At 38.2% G+C, this 25,223-nt stretch overlaps 1 protein-coding gene across 1 annotated transcript; it reads left to right on the forward strand.

Annotated features, from left to right (window-relative positions):
• Positions 1-6,538: 6,538 nt before the first annotated feature.
• On the forward strand, positions 6,539-23,053 carry LOC146002455 (uncharacterized). The gene is made up of 3 exons (XM_083140302.1): positions 6,539-7,225; positions 19,340-19,483; positions 21,017-23,053. Exons 1-3 carry the CDS (start codon positions 6,575-6,577, stop codon positions 21,536-21,538), a joined length of 1,317 nt encoding a protein of 438 aa, XP_082996428.1. The 5' UTR covers positions 6,539-6,574; the 3' UTR covers positions 21,539-23,053.
• The last annotated feature ends 2,170 nt before the right edge of the window (positions 23,054-25,223 follow it).

Here is a 25,223-nt window from a genome sequence, read left to right on the forward strand (position 1 = left end):
AATACGTGACCTTTACACTTCGAAGTGCACAATTTCATACAACTTATGCACAACAATACGGACACATACATAGCAATTAACTTATTTTCGTGTTAGATAGTTGAATATATGTAGTTACAAATCAGTCATTTATCATTCAGCTAGGTTCACAAATTCTTAAATGTCGTACTTAGGGCTGGTTGAACACAAACGTTGTTTTCACTAACATGTTATTGTTATTGAATGTTGTATTTCATACAAATGCACACATTTAGTTGTCACTGATTAGGATATAACCATGTCAAATTTGCAATAACATGTAATATTCTTACTCTGAAATGAATACATTTACCGGAACTGTTTTTCGAAGAACTCGCTCACTCAAATACTCTATTTCTCCAAAACACACGAAAACGTCATCAGCCATTTTAGATCAACAAATTGAGGTCCGTAGTGTTACATGTGGTTGGTTGTAGCTATATTATTTTTCACAGAATATGTGTGTTCCTGGCAACCCTGGAACGCATCGCTTCAGGACGGGATATGACGTCACAGATACGATCAAATGTTGTGTGTGGTTGCCAGCATACAGGCGGCAAAACGGGCTTTTTTGAACGACTGTAGCGCCGAAACGACGCACCAACGCGAAAAATGTTACTGAGAAAAGTTGTTTGTTTTGATGTCCTCTACACGTTTCCGTGGTCCGTGGGCGCCATTAAAATGACACCCTGTATATATATATATATATATTTGAACCATCCCTGAAACGAGAGAAAAGCATTTTTGGACGACTGAAGCAGGTACGGTCCAAGGTCCTTTACCCGTAACTTGTCTGGAAGGTCGCGCTGTAAGTGGCAACTTTATATCTTGTTTTGAAGCTTTCAGCAAGGTGTATACGACCAGACAGCACGCGCCTGAAAAGATCTCAAGTCAGATAAGGAGGTGCCGAGCACATTCATTAAATATGTAATTAGAACTGGTTATTAATTAATTTGGATCACATTTATACGTCCTCATTTCCATTTTTAGGTCTTTTTATAGGTCTTTTTTTTTGCAATTTATAGGTCTTCAACTTCAAAGCCCTAGTCATGAGTCATTTTGCGACACTGGCGATCCTGGTGGAGCATCGGCTAAGCAGAATAAGTCCGCTAAGTGGGAATAAAACTTCCCGAGTTTTTCTTTATACGATGCCTTATCTGACTTTCTATCATAAATAGTAACATCATAATATCTGTGTAAAGTTGCACCATTCATTTTGAATTACCCTGTATTGTAACGAACTTCTTCCCGTTGACCCTAGCGGTATCATTAGCCTGTCGGTTATTCTGTTCCGCACGAATTTGTTGTGTATTTCTCAAGGTCGTTTCACTTTGCATACCTTCAGAATTATCTTTCGCGATTATTCTATTTTGTGTTGTACCCTTCCGCATTTTATGTATGTATTTATTTAATGCATTTAGAAACTTCCCCATTCCGTTTCTTTTGGAGATAATAGTTGCGGTAGATTTCACGCTGATTTTTCGTGTAGTGATAATAGAGCTACTTTGTTTCAGTAATATTTTGGGTAGTGTTTTTTGGTTCTTCTGAATATTAATATTTCTAATCCTTGTGGAAACATTTTTGGTTGATCCGAAACTCACTAATTTTTGTGGAAGTACTTTGGGACTTCTGAATCTTCTGATAGCATTCCTTGTTGTTCTAAGTCGAAGGATTCTGATCTCACTAATCCTTGTAATATCTATCATTCCTCGTTGTGATTCTTGCTAATTCTTGTGGAAGGATTGGTGCTGGTTCTTTCTCATTCTAAATTCTTGCGGAAGCATTATTGATTGTTCTTGCACCTTGTGGGAGCACTTTTTGCACCTTATAATTCTTATCGAAGAATTCCATGTTGTTCTGATCTCATTAATTATTGTGGTACCATACTTTCTTTGTTGTTATTCTTTGCTAATTCTTGTCGAAGCAGTCTTGGTTGTTCTTGTATCTTCCAATTCTTGTGGAAGCATTCTTGGTTGTTCTCTGTATCTTTTAATTCTTTTGGAAGTATTCTTTGTTCTGGAACATTTTAATTCTTGTGGAAGCAATCTTTGTTCTTCTGGAACATTTTAATTCTTGTGGAAGCATTCCCAGTTGTTCTGTATCTCACCCACTTCTTGTGGGAGCATTCTTCGTTGTTCTTGTACCTTCTAATTCTTGTGGAAGCAGTCTTGGTTGTTCTTGTACCTTCCAATTCTTGTGGAAGCATTCTTGGTTCTTCTCTGTATCTTTTAATTCTTTTGGAAGCATTCTTTGTTCTTCTTGAACATTTTAATTCTTGTGGAAGCATTCTTTGTTCTTCTGGAACATTTTAATTCTTGTGGAAGCATTCCCAGTTGTTCTGTATCTCACCCACATCTTGTTGGTAACATTCCTCGTTGTTCTGATTATTGCTAATCATTGCGGTAAGTGGTAGCGTTGTTGTTTTACCAGTTGTTTAGTTTCTATCTGTAGTAGCTATTATTTCTTATCCTTATTGATGCAGAAATTTTCGACATCATTCTCTTTGCGTTAGTCCGCACGGTAACATCTCGATCACAGCGTTTCGCGCCATTTTTTGTATATGTCGCTGTTATTTTTCTTTAAAGAAGGAAATGGATTCAGGGGCATTCTCGAGGCTCTAACGCAGTTAGTACTCCATAACCTTAGCCGATTTCGAAGAAATGCGTTTGCCATAACGTTCCTACAATTCCCCGACGAAGCCAATATCAAGCGTTTTCACGCTGCTAAGATTCATAGTGCACTTTATGCCGTGTTGTCTCAAAGTCTATTTCGGTCCTCTTCCGCCAAGTCCAAAGTTCGCACTGGTTTTCCTAGTCGCTTGGCTGAAAGACGATGATATGTATCCTCGTCCGCAGAAATCCTTGACGTGGGCGAGCAGCTGAGCTATGTATTTCATCTCCTTCCTCTCCAGCTAGGAACTTGGTAGTTCCAAGAAGCGAGAAATAAGCCAAGGGAGCGTCACAATGTGGAAGCACAGTGTGGAAGGACTGGATTCGCCTCATTTCCTCCCTTCCGTAGTTTTGATTGCAGCACGCGCTTGGAACGATGGGCCCAGCGCTGAGCAGAGGCAATGGAATGTGAGGAGTTCGTTGAGCATGACGTCACAGTTCCCATTTCACCTTATTTCGCTTGTATGCTGGATAACGTTCACTGATTCACCGTGACTTCATCACAGTAGTCGGTACAAGATGGATACACACAGATCAGCCAATGAGCATAAGTAATAAACAAAAAGTGACATCACATGAATGGGGAATAGTCAATAAAAGTGCACAGAACGCAACTATGAATGCGATTTCAATTGAATTTAGTAGAGGCCACTTAACAACCAAAGGACCAACGTATCGTTATTGAAATATAGTAGGCCTATGAATAATCAGTAACCAAGACCACATGTGTATAGAAATATTGTGATCATTTGTAAGTTATTACATAACTATCTCGAAAACCAGAACGAAGAAAGCAAATTGAGTGTGTGTGTGTGTGTGTGTGTGTGTGTGTGTATTGATGATTTGAATTATTTTACTTCTATTTTCTGCCACTTTTGCTAATCGCGAAGATGAGGATGAGGGATGATAATATGATGAAATTGATGAAGGGACACTCATAAGGAACGCCCATGCCAGGATTCGCATTCGAACCCGGGATACCTGGAGTCGTAGCACGCTCTGATAACCACTCTGCCACGCAGGCCGGGGAATATATGTATACAACATTAATTATAATAATAGCTATATAATAATAATAATAATCTCAGTAACCTAACACTCCAAGAATTTAACAAACATATTTATTTTACACTACGTACACACAAAAGAACAAACATACTAAAGAATCTGGCACGTCTTCTCTTAACACTATCCCACAACAGACTGAACGATATTGCTATCATAATCAGTGGCGAAGCGTAGAGTTCCTAGCAGGGTAGGCACAAAAGTGCGATAATTTCCATTAGTTGCTTAAATCTGCAAAAAGAAAGTGAGGGGGGCTTTGTCATGGACAGTGGTTCAATGTCTCTCCAGGCCGCTTCTTTACTTGCCAGTGGCGTGACGTTTTCAAAAGTGTTGTTACCGGCTATCAGTACGATAAGTATGTCTTTGACGTTCTCCTCCGGCCCACCAGATGTCATCGATCTAGATTTTTGTTCATTTCGTTTTTTTAATTTTTTTTTTATTTTTTCAACCCCTGATTTATGCACACACCTCCAGAAAGAACTACCAATCAGGGGACATCGCCAAAATCCAACGAATAGTGCTCGAGCCCTGTTGTCAATTCTTCATCACTTTTTTTTTCTAAATTTATTTATTTCTTTTGCAATTGAGGTGAAAAGGGCTAGAAGAACCCCATAATTTTCGGGTCAGTATGACGTTTGAGCCGTGAGCAGACGACAGAATTCCGCACTTTCAGCGACTGTCAGTTTGGTACGTTCTACTGCTGCCAACTTAGTTTTTTTTTTAGCAAGACTTCCTCGCACCGAGGAAAACACCATTGTTATCTGTTGTCTAACTAAAGGAATGGTTGTAGTTAATTCCAGTCTTGGCTTTCTAGATAAATGAATTTCTGACACCTGTATGTGCAAGTAAACATAATTTAAATTTTGATTATTTTCGTCTCATTTGTTCTGATCTATACTAATCGTGACGATGAGAATGTATGGAGAATGGATTAAAGATGATCAGGAAACATTGACATAACCACAATTAGGTCACCTGGCTTCGTAACGTGTTAGGATGAAGACTACGGGCCACGGGGCTCTCAAGAAAAAACATAAGTAAAGGTGACCTCTCTCATTCAGTGTGCATAATTCGCATCCTAGTTTGTTCTACCCCTTGTGTTAGTAGACACCTTTACGTGATAATAGAACATAGGATCCTTGTTTGGGACCCGGCAACACGACACGTTACTATGTAACATATAAACAGGTTATAATAAATGTAGTTGCTTGAGAGCATAGAATCCCAATTTTTAGGCGCAATTTAGCTCTTTTCTGCCAATCCAATGTGACAACACTCGCCTGTTCCGCCAGACCTGAAACAGACATGGTCCGCGCAATAACCCCATAACACTCTTTGTCCTAAACCCGCCAAAAAAGTATTCCCATGCATTGTACTCTCATTGCCCGCCCTCTTCTCTTGTTATCCCTTCAGGGTAAACGAAATTGCCTACCTCTTCGCTTGAGTCGGCTGCATAAAGAAATGTCTACTACTATTCGACGACAGTGTTAACGCATTAAATAACGTTTCAAGAACTTTTAATTTTTTCAAATACTTTGCTGTCACATGCCACTGCTACTTGCAAAGGAAAATATAGTTGAAAACATTTTAGAAATGATTGTTATAAGAAGGAAACATGAAAGACCAAAAGTGGGTCCTACCTTACCGATGATTACATCTTCACTCAATTAAGAACTCGATTGTTCTTGCATTTCAGTTCAGCAGTTTCTTGCATAAATCTGATCGCTGTACACGACACGAATCACAAACAAAGCTCTACCGCCACGAACTTCGCGCTCCGAGCCAAGCTCCCTTCTAGCGTCCTGAGCAGGAGGCAAGTTTTCACAGGCAGGGAACAAAGGAGGGAATCCCCGTTCACGATAAAAATTAATTATTCTATTTCCAGTGAAAGTAAAATTACTTTGTAAATATAAGGCGTAGCTAGCATTTTAATTTACATAATTTGGCATGAAGACTTACTTTATGAATATAAGTTCTTTAGACTTTCTGTTTACGCTACGGTGTTGGGTGAATCGACAAGACCATCAGCACTCTGACCAGAAAACGAAGTCAGAATTACAGTACTCCGTAATTTTCAATTTCACTTACACTTGTCGATGAAAGGAAGGAAAACAATGTACAATGAAATAGAAATCTCTCTGCACGAACACAGGCTAATGTTTATAAAAAATGCTGGTAAACCACAAATTTCCAACCCTGGCGGAAATGCAGTGTTGCTGATATTCTGTTCGTCCTAGTGGGTAACACCGCGAGGCCGGCCTCACCAGCACGTTATAAGCATACGTAATTACAGAACTCGTAAGATTAGGCTTCCCGCATATACGACCGTACGACGGAATGTAAAGAGAAGAAAGAGGCCCTAGCAAATGTGCCTCACTCCGTGGAAAGTTCGTATACTGGACAGAGTTAGAATTTTTTTGTAATTATCGTAAATGAAAATTCCAAACTTTTCCATTGCATTACGTATGTTTTGACGAAATACGTAAATACACCTTTAAAAGAGTAATGGCGTGGGTAGGCCTGGCCTCCTGGCCTCATAGGACGCTTCGCCACTGAATTCATAATCATGATCAAAGTTGCCAGGTACCACTTGGTGAAGCAGTTTTGCCGCATCTAATTCCATTTAATTGCACCAGCATATAATTGAATGTACTTCTTATATTGTTAATCAACAAATTGTTGTGTTTTCTTTTGAATTCAGTGCTTTTTATGAATTTAATATGTTTGAGAAACAAGATTATACACTAAGTTAATAAAGCAGTATGCCTTCATTTCTTTACAGGAAGCAGATACAGAGAAATCCGCACTGAAGATACAACAAAATGGCGGACGGAAGGCCGCCAAAGACATTACACGAGCACACAATGGAAGTATTGCCAGAAACAAGCGACGCAACTTATATCACCATCGAGCAAGACAATCGAACATCGACCTCGAATCTAGACGGACCCTCGCGGGAAGTAACCGAAGCTACAGCTGTGATAATCCACCACCCACCGCCCGTACTACACAACGGCTCAGTCGCTTCCACTAATCACACATCATCAACGCACCTTGTGGGTAACGGCGAGGCCCTCGCACATCCAACGCACTCCACGCACCATGGGTTTCACACGCTGGGAGCGCATTCGGCGCACAACACGTCAACGAGTACAATTACGTCAGCGTTACGTACTGTGTCGGCCCCGCTAGCTGCAGTGTCCGCTCCGCCAGTGTCTGGTGCCTTGAGGACACTTTACAAGAGCCCGTCCAGCACACACTTGCCAGGTTCTCGGATATTTCACGGAAAGAACATGATGGCAAATGGGAAATATGGATTGCGATCGCAGAGACCTCTGTCCGCCGGTTCGCAATTTTCCGTCAATCGAATCCCACGAAGTGTATCAGTGGCACATCTCCCTTACTACAATATCCCATATTACCCATACGATGCTCCGCCCATGCAACTACCGGATAAAATGTCTAGGAGACAGGTGAGTTGGCATGTATATATACATACACACAGGGTGTCCCGAAAGTCCCTGAACCTTTCTTTTTGTAAAGATATTTTGAAAAACAAACACAACAAAAGTTTTGAAAATAATTGTGCATGAACTGCAATTCTTGACAATGTTTAATGTTCATTTTCCAATATTAGATAAACAGTATATTTTCTGGAAGGTTGCCACATGTGGTCCACATGCTTCTTCTCAGGCTGTCGTATCGCACTTCTATTTCAAAATAATGAGAATAAACACAGAATTAACCGACACCCATTGCCGTTTCCAAATCAAAGAGACTGGCTAGACATTGGAACACGTAAAGCTTAGAACATGGGCGTCGGGAAGGGGGTCGAACGTGTCGGTGGACCCCCTGGAAATTAACTTCATTCATTTAAAGATACAAGAAAGCCGAAAGTTTATTGTTAAGAACAGAAATAAAGTTCATTTAGTTAGTATTCGAACAGAATAATCAAAGTAAAAATGCATTGGATCGAAAACATTGAGTGAAAAATACAGGAACAAGGTTATATTCTACCATTTCATCCAAAAAACAAATGGTTCCACAAAATTCTAATAATTAGAGTTGAAGGTGAGAAGGTAATACAACAAACTTTATGAAAAATTAATTCCCTTAACATTTAAAGTCTTTTCTTGAACGAGACGTGCAAAAGTAAATATCAAAATGCTTTTCAAATACTAAATGCATAAAATGCAAAAGAAACAATAGAAAATATTTGTGCTGGTATTCATTAGTTTGTTGGATCGAGTTTCCCCATTTATATAATGATAATAATAATAATTATTATTATTTCGAATAAAATTTATTTTTGTTTCTTTAAATGATTTGTTATTGTATAACATCATTTATAACCGTGGTAATAATATTTATTAGTTTTCGACTATTCAACTTTTATAATTTGCCCGACTCCCCCTGCAAAAATTTCTGGCTACGCCCATGGCTTAGAAATAGTATGTATAATACTTTAGAAACGCCCTGTGTGTGTATGGGTATTAAAAAATCACAGATGATGTCTGTAAGCATTTAAAGAATGGTAGTATCTGGTTTCATCTGGAGAGAGTACATTTCACCTATCCTATAGTAAGTTTTACTAGTTGGGTAAGCATCATACCCAAGGTGGATTGATATAAATGAGGTTGATTTAAATCAGGTGATTTTTTTAAAAAAATCATTGATTTAAATCACTTTAAATAAATAAATTTATAGAATTATGTACATATAGATTTTGTAGATATTACAATCACTTTTGGTGAAAGTACATTAATCTCGAAATCATTTAATGGTGTTTATTAGACTCTAAGATAGGAAAATAAAGGAAATAACATACATGTACTGATGGTGTGAAGCTCATACCAAGGGAAATGTAAACACACATTTGTCTTGATTTAAAATTCAATAATTTTTATAGGCAAAAATAGCAAACATTTTTTTGTAGAAAAGTATACAAAATACTAATCATGTTAAACAATAAATAGTGTCATTATCATTAATCTGTAAATAAACATGGCAGCTGATATTTTTGAAACTACCATTAAAAAATCCCCAAAATTCAGCTACGAAGGCTATAAAAATATTTAAGTTAATATTTTAAGTTACACTTATAGAGCAGATCCAGAATGTTTATTATCACTCGAATAAAAGTTACTGAATATTACTATAGTTTCATTAACACACTCAATAAACATTTCCATAGTAGGTACAATATCAGAAACAGAAAAATATTTATTTACATATAATTTTCTAATTGATTTAATCAAACTGTTCAAATATTTTTAAATTAAAATCATTATTTTTATCCATCCTGATCATACAATTTATTGGTAGTCTTTAGTTTTTATGACAAAATAAATATGGCTGAAATTAAACTACGAAATCTCAGACAAAATTCTTAGTTTCCCATTTATCTTTTACTTATTTCTTAATGATAAGTAGTGCAATGAAGTTTCATATTATATAATAAATTACAAGTTTGATGTGAATTGAGGGGTATCATTTTATTTTATGTAATAATATAAATAAAGTTCGGGAATTATAATTTGAACAAGTTCTTCCTAAAATAAAAACAAAAGAAAATGAAACACAAATACAAAAATTAGCAAATTGCTTTAAAGTTTATATGATAAAGATTCTACGTGAACAAAGCCAAATGTGGAAAGGTTGTTCCCGACGCGGTAGAGTCTTCCCGATGCCGTACTGGTATATACGTATTTGTCGCCTTTTAATAAATGGGCCCTGGGTTCAGATTCCACTTTAAACTATAGGACTAGTTTCGATCAGACTATCTGAGCATAAAGTAAACGTGGTCCAAGAATCACATTATCATATCATTCCAAAGTTGTATCATTTTGCAACAGTTCTTTAATTCAAAGACATTTTACAATTATATTTGTTATTTAGTTGTGAGCATAATATTGAAGGGCTTCATTTGCACGTATAGTTTCAAACGGAAGAAGTGCACTCGTGAAGAATAAAAATGCGAACCACATTACATTCAACTTACATTATATATATATTCCTTCTTATCATTCTTCTAGAGAGACACTTTGTATAATTATCCCTTTGTTATTCGTGTCAACACTCTTCCTCAATACATTGACATACACCATACTGATGAGAATAGAAGCCAAACATAAGTTCTTACATAAAAGATAATATGATGATCAACAGAACAGAGATAATAAATTCATGCTGGTTTACACATGATAATAAAATACATAATGCAAACAACTGAACTCGTTTTTGCACAAAATTACAACAAATTCAACCCTTATGTACAATTAAAACATAAATCAGTATTTCTTAACAACTCCTTTCTTTTCTCCTCCGAACAATTAAAAGGTTTAATGTTTTCTAGGTTTTGTCTACCTTTTGTTCCCTTTCCATCTAGAGAAACTACAGTCGCACAATTGTTTCTTACTTCTATTACCAAGAATGGGCCAATAAACAAATCATACAATTTGTAGATAGTTTTGTTTAAAGCAGAGCTCTTAGCATGATTTTTAATCATGATTAAATATATATATATAATTGCAATATAATATTAAGATGAAGTATATTATATCATTCCATGCAATACAAGATATAATTGTATGTTTCTCAAGTACATCCGTTTATTTGCTATCAGTTCACCTTCGTAATAAATAATAGTATTAATACCAAGCTATTGTAATTAGTAAGGTTAAAAGCTTGAAGCTACCAATTCATATTCTCTTGGTCGTTGTAAGAGATACGCTCCTGACATCTATAAGGATTAACTTGGTAAGTGGAGAGGTCAGAAGGTACGTAAGAGAGAAGAGGCAAGTGCTCTGAGTCTTGGTACCTAAGATTTAAACCAAGACGTTTTTGAAAAATTAATATTGTGAAATTGAGTAGCTCCAAACAATAAGCAAGATATGAAATATAAAGATACATATAACATAGAAATAAAATAATGAATATATAAGAATACAATATAAGAATGAGAATATAGAATAAGATATTCGAGGAACCCTTAGATCCCATAAATAAGAGAGTAATAATGGCACTTGATGAGGAATCCTTAGATCAGAAGACAAGTAGATATTCATAAGAGTTATATTGAAGAGACATCCCTGAAGAATAGGGAGTTCTCAAGCCTCCTCTTCTGTCTTCAATCTTCTACTCGCAGTCCTCAACTGGTGGACAGCATCTGGATACTGGAAATGTATATATTGGTTTCAGTGATCCAATTCTGGTATGTCGGGTTCTCTTCTGAGGGATGTAATGTAGTGTTTTCTTCTATTCAGGGAAGCCGATCCTTCTTCATACTATCTTATTTCATTTAAGCAATTATTTTGTGCACAGCTGCTTTCTCCCATTAATTGGGCAGCAAGTCTCATGCTCGATCTAGTCTTAGTTCCAGTGGGTTCCATGTTTTCAATAAATGATGATATTGGAACCACTTGTCGGGCTCGTGACTCTTGATGGTGTTTGAATTCCATTTCCTCAAGCGTAGATATCAGCTCAGCCAAAGCATTAATTGTAGGAAAAGTTCGTTGACAAGTAAGTTGTTGTCTTACAAGGTCTGGTTCTAGCTTAGCTCTAAGTTCCCTTATTTTGGGCTCTTGAAATTTATTGCAATAAAACACAGCGTGTTCTGGAGTATCAGTAGTCTTACATACTTGGCACTGGTCATCTAGACTGAGGCCAAAGCGTTTCAAATATGCCTTATAAGGGCCATGCCCTGTAATGAGGTGTATCAACCCTTTAGTTGGTTTAAAGAGTGAGTTCATTGTCCAGAATTTAACGTCAGGCATATATAGCTTCGTGTGTACTGATCCCGAGTATTGTCTCCACTCTTGTTGCCATTTGCTTTGTAGAACCTGGTCAATGTCCTGCATGGTATTCACATTAATTCCCAACAGCATGAATATCTTAGCTTGGTCTCCCTTCCGAAACCAATATCTAGAAGCGTGTCTTTGAACCTCAAAATCAAGAGGCAAGACACCAGCTAGCACTATAGTTGACATAGTTGACGTTGTGCGAAAGGCCCCAAGAATTCTCAACAAGACGTTGCGCTGTGCCGATCTCAGACGGTCCCGGACAACTTTCTTCCTAGAAAGGAAAGCCCAAGTAGACGCTGCATAACATATAGTTGTAACAAATATCGCTTTATAATACAGCATTGCGATCTTGAATGGTATCTTAAATGCAGTATTACCCATGTTTAAGATATTGTGTAAAGCTGACTTGGCCTTAGCTGTAACACTGTTCACATGAGCTCTTAGGCTCATTTGAGCTTCCATGTGAATTCCAAGGTATTTGATGACTTGAACATTTTTAATTGAAGAGTTCTGAAACTTGAATATAGGCGCTCGAGCCAGTTTTCCCTTAAGGAGGATTTGATATGTCTTCTCCTTAGCTATGGTCAACTTAGATTCCTCAGACCAAATGGCCACTTGATTCAAGATCTTGTTAGCATTGAACTCCAAACCTTTGCGATTATTCGATCCGGTTATGATTAATAGATCATCTGCATAAGCAACACTATCTATGATCTCATCCATCCTGCTGAGAGCCAGCAGTAGTGGTTCCAAGGTTATATTCCAAAGGACTGGCCCCAGGACAGAGCCCTGAGGACAGCCTTTGTTGACACTCCTGCAGATCGTCTCATGTCCCCAAACGAACTGTATTCTCCTGTCTTTCAGGTAATCACAGATTAAGCTGTATAGAGGCTTAGGAATCTGCAACCTCCTTAGTTCTCGTAGTAAGTATGGCCACCATACATTATTGAACGCTCCGCTAATGTCAATTGTAATTCCAGTAACATACTTATAATGAGTTTGGTTTATAGATGTTATCACACGATTGACCGCATCCTCAGTAGAGCGTCCTTTAATAAACCCATACTGTTTGCTGGAATTTCTTATTAGTGTTAGTCTTTCGTTTAGTCTCTTTGTAATCAGCCTCTCAAAAACTTTGCCTAAGACATCCAAGAGGCAAATTGGCCTGTAGGATTTTACATTGGATGGATCTCTTTTGGTATCCTTTAAGAAAAGCACTAACGTTGCTAATTTCCAGTCTTCAGGAAAAATCCCTTCTGCTAGACATTGGTTATAGATTGTCTGTAAACCTCCGAGAAGTTGGTTTTTAGTAATTTTGATTAACTCGTTTAGAGTTCCATCAGGACCCGGGGCTTTGCCATTTTTCAATCTGTCGATCACCGCGGCGATTTCTTCCTGTGCAAACGGTATCACCAGTGTAGATACCGATGCGTGATTCCAACGTCATTTACGAATATCTTTGCTTTAAAGTATTTGAGAATTAATCAGAATATTAAATTATATGTTAAGTCATCACAAAATTAATTTATTTCACACAAAACTGGTGCAACGGCATTAGCATCGGCTGTGCCCTAATTTTTACTACTTGAACAGGGTAGTAAGAAAAGCATTTAAAACGCTGAAGAGAAGTGTGGAGGTAAGATTGAAACTTGGCGATGTAAAGTTAAAAATAGGTTGCAAAGGTGATACAAGTGGAACGAACCACGGGCAAAAGAGCCTGTGCAGACCCGCAACTCCTGTGCATCGTACTCCCACGGAGAGAGGAGGGGCAGAGTGAAGCATGCTTCCTTATGGCCTGAGTTGAAACGATGGAGGGGAAGGTGCGCGGAGACTTTTGGCCGAAGGTTCTTTTGTTTGTGGTCGCTCTATGGGGGCTATTCACCGCATGTTTACATTTCTGTACTTCCTTGGCGCTGGCGGGAACTTTACTTCCGGTTTTCAATAGAATAGCATGGAGTTCAAAGGTGTAAAGGCAGTGTCAAGAAAAGGCGACATTCATTGTGTGGCTTTTGGTTACAACACGAGGTTGGGAACAAAATATTTTTTCTCGGGATCTATACATAGTTTTCAGACAGATCCGATACGGAAAAATCAGTGAACTCAGACAGTAAATCAAAAATATTGGACACAAACACCAGGAAATAGCCTCTATAGTCGACACTACATCACCAGAGTAATTCAAATGAAAATATTTTAAGTGTTTCGAAAATTATAATTGTCTAACACACATGTGTTGACTATATTTAAAAATTGAAACTGTTTATAATCATCCAGAATTCCATAAATAATAACTTTATAATTTAATGTAATCAATGTAAACTTTATTAGTAAAATAAAGACTTTTCTTGAACGACACTTGCAAAAGTTAATAATAGAATACAATAACTGCGTATTTCAGTATTGTAACTGTTGTGCTGGATATGCACTCGTATAGAATAAATAAATAATAATAATAATAATAAATTTCGAATAAACTTTTTGTTCATTAGTTTAGTAATTATTTATTGTTTAACAGTTGTAATTATTATTATTATTTCTACTATTCTCCTTTTATTACTGGCCTTTAACCCCTATAAAAATTTCTGACGACGCTCTCTCTATGCCATATGATAAAACTAATCTAAACTTGATTACACATTGTCGAAAATTATACATTCTACTGTTGTAAAATTGAAATGTTTCAATGCTTATAATTTATGTAAGCTTTATTTCAACCTGCAGATGTTTTAACACGAAACTGTTGGTAGAAGATCAACATTGTCTCGGAAAAGACTACTATTTTTCCGTAAATCTTCATCCAAAGGATCAGGGAAATTGCCAATCCTTTCTAGGTACCTTTATTCCTGTATATCACTCAGAAATTTCAAGTGATCCATTTCGTATTCGATGTTTTATAAGAAAATAAGCTCGGTGACGATCTGTATTCCACTTGTTTACATTGCAAAAATTGCCCAAACCGGAAGTTCTTTCCCCGCTATCTATAATCGAATTGTCTGATAGATTATTTTTTGTTTACTCAGGAATAACCCCCGCATAGAAGGCTGCCGGATCGAATTCTGACCTTTGCGTTTCTCCATCAATATGCCTAATGTCGCAACTGGTCTAAAAAGGTAGGGAAATGATGCAAAATAAGAAAAAAAATAAAGAGACTGTTATTCTGTCACCATGTTTGAATGAGCGCCAAAAGAAATATAACGGACGAATAAAGTATTATGAATATTTTATGGTCGACAAGCCATATTTGTGAAAGAGTGCTCTCGTTAGCACGTGTTGACTGCAGAGCGAGTAACGGTACTGTAGCGCTGTAAGAGGGGCGGAAAGGAGGCTTCGTCGATCGCGTTCGTGCAGTGGGAAACCGCTCGTCAACTGATTCTTGAGTAACAACGTGTTATTGTAATCATGGCAATTCGTGCTCTAATGTTTACTGCCTTGAGGTGCACCGTACAGAACACTCGCCACAAGTGCAAGTGATTGACTCATTTGATTTATTTTACTTCGCTTTTCTGCCACTTTTGGCTAATCGCGAAGATGAATGGTGAAAATATAACATGGACAAAGGAACAATCCTAAACATACACGGACGACACAAAGCTGGTCTCACAGAGGAATATACTGGCTATGAATCCTGGCGCCAGAGCCTCACTAGTCTGCCTAACGGAAGCGCTTGACATTTGGGTGTCTTAATAAAGGGTCACCCCTTACAAGGGCAAGTGAGGTACTCAAACCTGCCCTGGGATTAGAAAAAAGAAAAATATTTATATTTACATGTTCCCGTTTTCAGATTCAAAATAATACTTTCTTATGAGTTTCGATAATTTTACCTGCATTATGTTATAGATGTGAAGCTTGGTCCCTTACATTGAAAGAGGAACATAAATTGAGAATATTTGAAAATAAGATCCTTAGCAAAATATTTGGACCTAAAAGGGATGAGGAGACAGGTGAGTGGAGAAGGTTACATAATTTTGGGAAACCTGATGGTAAGAGACCTGTAGGAAGGCCAAGACGAAGATGGAGGGACAACGTCGAGATGGACCTAAAGGAAATCGGTAGCGATGGAAAAGAGTATATAGATCTTGCTCAGGATAGGGACAGATGGAAGGCCTGGATTGCTGCAGCCATGAACCTTCGGGTTTAAGAAGGCTAGAGAGTTAGTTAGTTATGAGTTTCGGTACGCAAAGGAATTTGAAATCGCATTGATAATTGCATTGATAATTGTTACATGATAATAATAACGATTTGGGCTAGAAAGTGATGAACAATCATCTTTTCTTGGCCTTGAGGACAATGCCAAACGTGCCAGTAGTTCATATCCCTTCAATTAGAACCAGAAAATGTTTCTATTATGCATTTGCAGCCTTTTTTGCTTTTAGGTCATTTTTCAGTCTTTTTGGTCGTTTTTCAACATTTTTTTCTTTCATTTTTGAGTTCCTTCCGTGCTCCTTCCCTGTTGTTTCGTGAATTTTAAACGCATTTGCTAGCATAACTTACACATTTAAATTTCCTAACTACAGCATTAATTGAATAAATAAAATAATTAATTTTGGTAAATTTATTTTTCCTCTAGTAAACTTAAAATACTTTGTGTGAAGCCTTCTTTGAGGTTCACTTGCTGGTCATTATTATTTGTGGTTTGAAACTAAAATTAGTCACTACATAAAAAAAAATATAATCTTGTGTACGCGAAACACAATTATATTATCAGATGCTGACCGCTTACTGTATCGTGCAAGGCGAACTCAAAGGAATTGAATGACACCGAAAAACCTTGCGATGTATTTTATGTAACCTTACAAATTTTAAAAGACACATTAGCACTTAATTGCTTCTTCCCCCCTCTTTGGTTCGATATCTTTTACCACTAAGCAGCGGGTTTTATCGAAATATTCAACTACTCTCTTGTAATTTATAAAAAATTAATCAAGGTTTCATTTTAAGAGCGAAAATAATTTTTAGGTCATTTTCAAAATTTTAGCTGGTCTTTAAACAATTTTAAGGTCGTAGGCTATTTTTAATTTTTTTAGCTCATCAACTTCCAAACCTTAATATTGACTTAATCGTGTAGTTTCAAGCCATATCTAAATTTCCGTATTTTCAAATCTGTACATATAATATATCTACCCCGTGGCGGCGATTGGATTATAAAACTGGGGGACAAGGCAGGGGCGCCGACTTGTCAAAATGATTGGGGGGGGGGGTTCTGATCACTGAAATAAATTAATGAATGACTCCTCCCTCCCTTTTTTAAGTCTTGGCCTCAGTGTTCGGAATCTCGTAAAAGCCCATGAATTCCTCAAAAATATCAAAATTTTCATTTACAGTTTGAATGCAAAATGTCAATTGTTCATGGATGGATATGTCACAAGTTTCGTCAACCATAATAGCAAAATATTCCCGACTTTTAATATCTGATACCACGGGGCGCAAAACAGATCTCCCTAATATATCAATGATCTCGTTCTGAATGTCATGTGAGAGCCATTTGTGGCCCGAACGTCCCATCCACTACCCTAGTTCATGCATATCTTATTTTGAAACTCTTTTTAGTAAAAATGGTAACAATACTCATAATTATATACTTAGTATATAGTAATAAGTCATGTGTTTTGCTGTCTCTGGTCATAGAACCCCCCAAAGTTGATGGTTTAGCGGTCTCAGCCCTCCAAAGTTGATGGTCTAGAACATTTCAAATGTGTATTTAATGTTAAGTTCATGTGGCACAATTCAGAGTAAGCTTTACAAGAGAAGCAAAATAATACATTAGATTCTCTTAAGCAAAATTATTTGGGGGGGGGGCTCTGCCCCAACATAGATAAAATTGGAGGCTCGAGGCCCCCCCCCCCAAGCCCCATGGAGTCGGCGCCTATGGGGCAAGAACAGTTACTTTCCCTTGGTGGATAAGGTTTGGCATAGTACGCGGTCAAAAGCGGCAAAAAGTGGGGAGGGGGCAATTGACCCCCCGCTCCCCTTAATCGCAGCAACTGGATGTACCTATATTAAGGACTCGCAAATATAGTTCGTTTAGGTTCATAAATGCAGGCATGTCCTTAGTGAACATGAAAAATTGGGTGGATTCCGACGTCAACATTTCCTCGAAGGGAAGATTTCAGTTGCGGGCGAGTTTCGAGCCAAATCGTAGTTGACGCCACCAGTAGTTGATGCAGATATAATTAGATCTGTTCCCAACGTATAACCAACCATCGCAGATGTTCCATCTCTGCCTTTGATGTCAACGTGCTGCCCTCCGTGAGAGGCGTGACGTAAACAGGCCTGTCAAACAGTCCATGAGGGGAAATTAATCAAGCCTTCGGGAATTGACGGTCGCTTACGATGCACCCGAAGGTCGATAAACAAGGTCAAGACTTTCCTGGACTTTTTTTTTCTGGCGGAAGGTTATTTAGTAGACGCTACTTCTTGGATGCGTAGGAACATTAGCAAATTAATGGTGTCCTCTTGGTTGCATAGTGGGCCAGAATAAGCATACTCTAAATTGTCATGTTAATTGAATATGTTTTTATTCATTTATCCTAACTTTATGTTGCTTTTCTGTCTTTTTACTTTAATACTCAATAAGTAGGGGCATGCATATTTCGTTTTTGATGAAAAAACGAAATTTGAAAAAACACATTGTAGTGTTAATTTTTCATGTTTTTGAATGGTGTGAGATGCATTTTGTGACCATGTTTTGTCACGAAATAATGCGAAATGAACTGCAAGAAGCGAAATTAACTCTTAAACACGAAATTTAGGTTTTATTCACCGACGTGGCACCTTCTGAGGTCTGAATTATCCTGAGAGTTATGCAATTCCCGAAAAAATTGATTAATTCTGCTGTTAATATTGGAGAAACAAAAATTGACTCCTTTACACAGAAATAAATTTAATACTCGGATAACTACATAAATGGGCTATTAGAAGTGAAATGTTTATTCTGTGGAATAAGTGTAGTTTTTAAATAAAATTTAGGATTATATTCACAATTTTAAAACCAAAATGTCTTTTTATATACCACTTTTGATCCAATTTTTCACCACCATAACACCAATATTTTATTTTATTTACAGCTTTTGAACCCGAAATTGACTCAGTTTTTATACCGAAATTTTGCTTTTTTATTTACCAAAAATATGTGCCTCTATGAATAAGTAATAATAGTTTCAAAAACTAAGAAACAGGTACCTGGATCTGGTTTCCAGGACCGAGTACCTTGATCCGGATACCAGAACCAGCTGCCTGGATCCAGATCTCAGAACCGGGTACCCGCCTCCGGAACCAATAACCAGGTTCCTGGATCCAGATCCCTGAACGGGGTATCCTTATCAGGATCAAGATCCCTGAACCAGGTATCCGGATTCGGATACCCGAACAGGATATCCGGTTCAGTTCCGGATATTTCAGGATCGTGCTCTCACAATACGTTACCTGGATGGCATATAAAGCTAGGGGTAGTAAGTCGGTTATCAATGAGTTAACCGCTTATTTGCAAGATACAGAATGATGGATAACTAGGAAGATACCGTCCCAGTATTATAATATTGGCTGTTGAAAACCATGGTAATGCCTCAGAAAAGGCCCACCATTAGCACTCAACTCGCTCTGTATATGCACAACTATTCTTCGTCCATGTAGGAACGAAGGCAACAAAGGCACGTGGTTTGAGAAATCGTATTGGCCAATTCAATTGGGAATTGATCAACAGGCTGGTACTATTTGATTTTTACGTTCAACAGAGAATAGTGCTAGGGATTTAAAATTAAAATCTTGATGGTTTTTCTTTTATTCCAGAGCTGCGCATCGTCGAGCTTAGAGGAAGAGAATGCAGATGGGTCACTGACCCCCACTGGCCTCTCCTGGCGACGCCTTCACATGAGCAGAGCCAAGTTAAAAGCAACCGCTACGACCTCAGAACTTCTATCTGGATTTGCAATGGTACGTTGAATGGAGTTTTGAAATTTATTCATGTATTTTGTTCCTTTCATATTCTTGACGCCCACAAAAGATTAATTTACATACAGTAAAACCTCGTTATTCCGGACTAATGGGGGATAAGTTGACCGGTTTAACGAAAGTCCGGATTAACTGAAATAGCCTAAAAGAACAGTAGATAGTGCATTAAAACTCAATTTATAGCAACAAAGCACGTTTATTATTGTGTATTTAAAGGGCATAGGCCTAAATACACTATACAGTACCGTACAATGTCTGCGGGAAACAGAATTTCATCAGTGGTTGACTGTCTTTTCTTTGGAGAGTTCTCTTCTTAACTTCTAGCCACATTTAAAACCTTGCATTCTGTTCTTTTTTTCCTTTTGCCTGTCCGGATTAAGCGAAGTCCGGCTTATCGGGGTCAGGATTAACGAGATTTTGCTGTATTTAAAAATCACCTAACTAAGCTTAATTGCTATGCTCTGCGACAAGCCAACCTTGCAGCGATGTATCACAAACCAATATGTATACGTGCGCTCAGAATATAGTTCCGCTTGAACGAGTCCAATTCTGACACAAGCTTCCCCTTTCAACAAAACGGCTTTTAGTACTTTTTACATGGTCGAAATGATACATATACTAACAAGAACTGACCAGTTGGAACCGAGTCCTACATTCGCCAACTGGACAGTCAGTTACGCGGAAGTCTCAGTAACATCCAAGAGCGAATCTATGTCCGTAGCGGGAAAATTGAATACGTTTGTCGAGCACGTAATGCACCGGTCACTGTCGTACATACTTTTTTGCTCTGGGTGTGTCTTTTAGAGGCCAGCTCTCTAGATTGTGTATGCCTTTGTGGTTGTTGTAAGATGACACGGTACAAAAGATGATGATTTTTGTGTTCATATAGGGAACAGGTCCAATACATAGCACTAAGTGTTGAACATTTACTTACTAAAGTAATTGAGTTACGTTGATCAAAAGTAACCCAGTTAAAGTTACTCTTCTTTAAATTTAAAGATTTTAATGTAAAATAAATATAATGCAAACTCTGTAAATGTAAAATAGCAATGCTTGAAGAGAGAGGGGGGGATGAGAGAAGCAACAAAGAGAAAGACAAATAAAGTGAGAGACAGGGAAAGGAAAAATCAGTGATAAAAAGGAATGAAAGAAGAGAGAGAGAGAGAGGGGGAGAGTAGGAATGCAAAAGTGACAGAAAAAAAGACATGATAAAGGGAGAAACGGAGAAGCAGATCCAAAAATGAGAATAAAGAGAGAGGAAATTAAGAGAAAAGAAACAATCAATAAGAAAGGTAAGAAGAAATAGATTCTAAGACAGAAGATAAAACGAAAATACAGTTAGAAGATTCACAAAAATAAAAACAAGAGAGGAAGATAGACATATTAAGTAAATTCAGAGGAGCAGTCAAACCGTGCTGAATTTTCGACCAAATTCAACGAAATTTCAGGACAATACTTTTCTGCCTTGCACCAACTCCGTGGAACTTACTAATTCTTGTTATATCTTAACCGCAGGTCGCCATGGTGGAGCTGCAGATCAACGAGCCAACCAACGTTCCCGAGTGGCTGTTCGTTCTGTTCGCCGTCTGCACGACAGTCCTCGTCGCAGTTCACATCTTCGCCCTCATGATCAGCACCTACATCCTCCCCAACATCGACGCCATCAGCAAGCTTCACGTCCACGACATGGTTCACGAGTCGCCACACGAGCGGATGCGGTGGTTCATCGAGCTTGCCTGGGCCTTCTCTACCGTCCTCGGGCTGTTCTTGTTCCTGGTGGAGGTGGCCATCCTCTGCTGGGTCAAGTTCTGGGACTACTCCTTCACGGCTTCGTGGGCGGCCACGGTCATCGTCATCCCCGTGCTGGTCATCTTCGTCGCCTTCGCCGTCCACTTCTACCACACCCTGGTGGTGCACAAGTACGAGATGTCGGCCAACGACATCGAGGTCCTGGAGCAGATGAAGAGGGACTTGGACGCGGAAACCCAAACCACCACCACCAGCATTTACAGCAATGGCAGTGTGAATCCTGCTTGAGTGTTCGTCTAAGGGTATGGTCACATTATACCGGTCGCATTTTTAGTTGGCGGCTGACCTTCATGGCTATTTCTGTCCCCCCATTGTCAAGCATACTTCTGCTTTTGCCAGTTGCATACCGACGTGTAGATGGTCGTTCCGGAATCTTAATTGTGCAGGACCACCGTTATCCTCCGTTCATTTATAGTGTTGACGATATTGTTGTCGAAGAACTCTCAGGGTTTACAGTACGTTTGGCAACAGTGTCCGACGCTCATTTGTTTGTGGCTCGAAAATGCCCGATATCAGTCGAAGAAAATTCAGCTGATCGCTGATTCGCTGTTTCCCAACCGCCAGCTGGAAGCGCGATCAGTATAGATCAGGTTTCGGCCGAACTCTCCCACTGACGTACACGACAGAACATACAATACGAAATAAATGCGGGATGTCACATTGAAGGGACCTTAAGGGAGAGTAAAATAGCTGCGGTTGATGCTCTCTCTCCAAAGCTCTATGGCACGCCGTGGAATCAATCTTGACGAGCTTTGCATTTGAAAGCATTCTTCCCGCGGTACGTGAATCTTCCCTGCGACTGGCAAAGCCAGAATCTAGTTTCATTGCTCTGCTTCAAGAACACTGTTGCCAAGGCAATGAAAAGTAACTTGACTCAACTTCCATTTGAAAGCATTGTCCGCGCGCAAAACGAAATTCGCTGCCCGTTGTCCATAGATATACGTCTGAAAAGTTGGTGTAGCCTTACTATCGGCAGTGAAAGAACCACTTGATCTGCTTATCAGCTGCAAGTTGAAGTTAGCGCCCTCTCATTAGCTAGCAAAAATGTTTCATGCATCCTCTTAGTCTGAGATCCCAAAAGTTCCGGTATGGGAGTTCCTTTTCACACACAAATGGAAGGCAAGATGACAATCTTCGATAATGGAGTCACACAAGTGTAGAAATCTTATTGCAACCAAACCTAACCTACTGAAAGATTAAATAGTAACTTTGTGCTGCATGTGCATGTGAAAGGTTAATTGTTCTACGGTTTCTAAAGTCACAGTTAGATGCATTCAAGTATCGTCTACGAGTTGAAAGGGAACTTGGCTCGTCCGCTGAAGTCTGAGAACATACTGACTTTCAAAGCAAGCCTGGTTGGAGAACCATCTCAAGAAATGTGCCGATATGAATAAGTTTAACCATGTGGTAACTCTTCCAGTCCATATAAGAACTCATCATTGTGCTGAACACGCTTCAAATCACAATATACAATACTTCAGTCATGACCATAATTATGTGATTATAACGTGTGATTAACTTCGATGCATCATGATCACGAAGACATTACAACTGATTTTAAAATTCCAACGGTGCTAGTCATATAAGATACAAACGCTAGTTCCTACATGTTTAAGTGGAACGTCAATGCAATCGACTATTATTTTTCATTATTGTAAGTAGAAAAATAAATATTGTGTAAAAATACAAAGAACAGTAGTAAGTACTTGAAGCGACGAAAATGCAAGACTTGTAATTAAAACAGGTTTTCAACTAATGAAAGTTTAAAATTTGACTGTCAACAATTATTGTTAGTGCTGCATACCAACACCTTCCCATACACAAGGCCTGTGCAGGGAATCTTCTTTTACAAGCAACGTCATCATTGGTAGGTAATATAGATAAGAACTCTGCATCAGCATTAGTGTCGTAAATGTGTGTTAAATAAGCAGAAAATCGGTATTGTTAGTTTGAACATGTATTTCTAATGCATGTGGAGAAAAGGTAAAAATCACATTTGAGACAGTTATGTTGATATCTTGTTGTGATCCACGACCTATTACTGATGACGTCACATGTAAATCACGAGTCATTCTACACAAGGTGTGTAACGTACTGACCAGAAAGAGATGATGTGACGAATGTAAATCGGATTATCGTAGTATTGACATTGTATCAGAATATTTATTTAAATAAATTTCTGCAAAAAATCACACAAATATCATTCTTTATGACATTTTAAGAGCACAAACTTGTATGTATTGTTAAAAAATAAGTGTATTAACGTTATTATACCTGGTTGACCTTATTTTCAATTGTTTTGCTTGCTATACTTGGTAAACGTTTTTCAGGTTTTGAACATGGATGAAATATGGAAATGGGCGATCCCCCCTGCCTCCACGAGACTTTCAAAACTAATAAGTAGGGCTGGGATTTTTATGACCTAAAAATAACCCAAAATAAAATATGCACTTATGACATAAAATTGTACAAAATATGCACTATTATTTGAAAAATATGCCCTTATAACTGGTCTGTTTCAAACATCAATATGGGCCTGAATTGCAATGCACAATGAATACTTTCTGTACGTTTTCAAATAAAAATGAAAAAGATTTTGCTGCAGTCCAAAAAAAAAAAAAAACAACCTCGAGTGAACATGGGAGTAAGAGTGAAAATATATCAAAATATGCTCTATCACGCAGAAATGGTCAAATATGCCAAAAATATGCCCTTAAAAAGCACCTTAATTTAATTAGTTTCTTCATAATATGAATTTCTATATGTTTAGGGAACATATCATCCTCACCCTCCCCCAAATGCCAAGTCATGAAAATCCTAATAATAAGTAATCAATTTGCCGTCTCGAAAACCAGAAAACAGCGGTGCTGGGACTAGATACACTGAACACGCTTCACCCAGAGAAAAGCCGCTTGGTGATTTGACCCCAAGGGACTGTTGCGCCACGGAATTTATTATTTAAACAAAAAAGGCGTGTCATCAATTAACACAGAGTAATTAACGACCACCTTCCTCTTGACGTCTAAAATTGAGAATTTTCAAAACGCCTGAAACAAACTAATAATCACAAGTTAGTATTGACATCGCACTTTGCAACACACAGTGTATGTCATTTTCTCCTTCTACAGATTACGTATTTGTTTATTTTGATGTGTTGTCTTAAGTCCACTTTATGCACAGATATGCTAATCGGGACTATACTTACAGGATAAAGTGGGTTTTGATTGAGTTGGTGTCTTAAGTCCACGTTATGCACAGTAAGGCTAATTGGGATGGGACTGGATGTACAGTTTAAAGTGCGATACGAATCAATATGTGCCTCCGCCGGATATTGAACCCGGGACCCCTTGATTACAAGGCGATGACGTTATCATTACACCATCGGTGAAGCCCCTATCTACTTAAGTGTTTTTGTATACAGGGTGTTTCCGAACAACTGCGACGAACTGTCATGAAGACGAATAACTTTTCTTGGTAATATTTTGTTCGTTTAAGGCTTCGTTTCGACTCTACGAGACTTCGAAAAAACAGCAGTTTTTTGTGGCTATTTGTGTTATTGTTATTTTCCGTCGATTTTCTGCCACTTTTGGCTAATTATGACAATGAGGATGGGTGATGATTAGATGAAATTCATGAAGGAGGACACACAAAGACAGGGATTCGAACCCTGGAACTTCGGTTCCGAGATAAGGCTCGGCTTTACCTTTGACCCGTGTGAGGGCAGTTTTTTTCAAATGTTCCTCTCTTTTCGAAAAACTGTTTTGATATTCGATAACCCGAAAAATACATCTGTTTAGATTGATTGAATGAATGCGCTTTATATTTTACTTCGCTTTTTGTGCTACTATTAGCTAATTTGCGAAGATGGGGATGAGTGATGGCATGATGAAAATTGATGAATGGACACTCACAA

This window comes from Lepisma saccharinum, chromosome 18, assembly GCF_977018435.1.
Source record: "Lepisma saccharinum chromosome 18, izLepSacc3.1, whole genome shotgun sequence".
In the NCBI taxonomy this organism is placed as follows: domain Eukaryota; kingdom Metazoa; phylum Arthropoda; class Insecta; order Zygentoma; family Lepismatidae; genus Lepisma; species Lepisma saccharinum.

Bases quoted from the DNA above. Each gene is read 5' to 3' on its own strand.
- LOC146002455 (XM_083140302.1), top strand. From the start codon at position 6,575: ATGGCGGACGGAAGGCCGCCAAAGACATTACACGAGCACACAATGGAA. The intron at 7,226-19,339 runs GTGAGTTGGCAT...CTTTTATTCCAG, and splicing joins ATAAAATGTCTAGGAGACAG to AGCTGCGCATCGTCGAGCTT. The intron at 19,484-21,016 runs GTACGTTGAATG...TCTTAACCGCAG, and splicing joins TTCTATCTGGATTTGCAATG to GTCGCCATGGTGGAGCTGCA.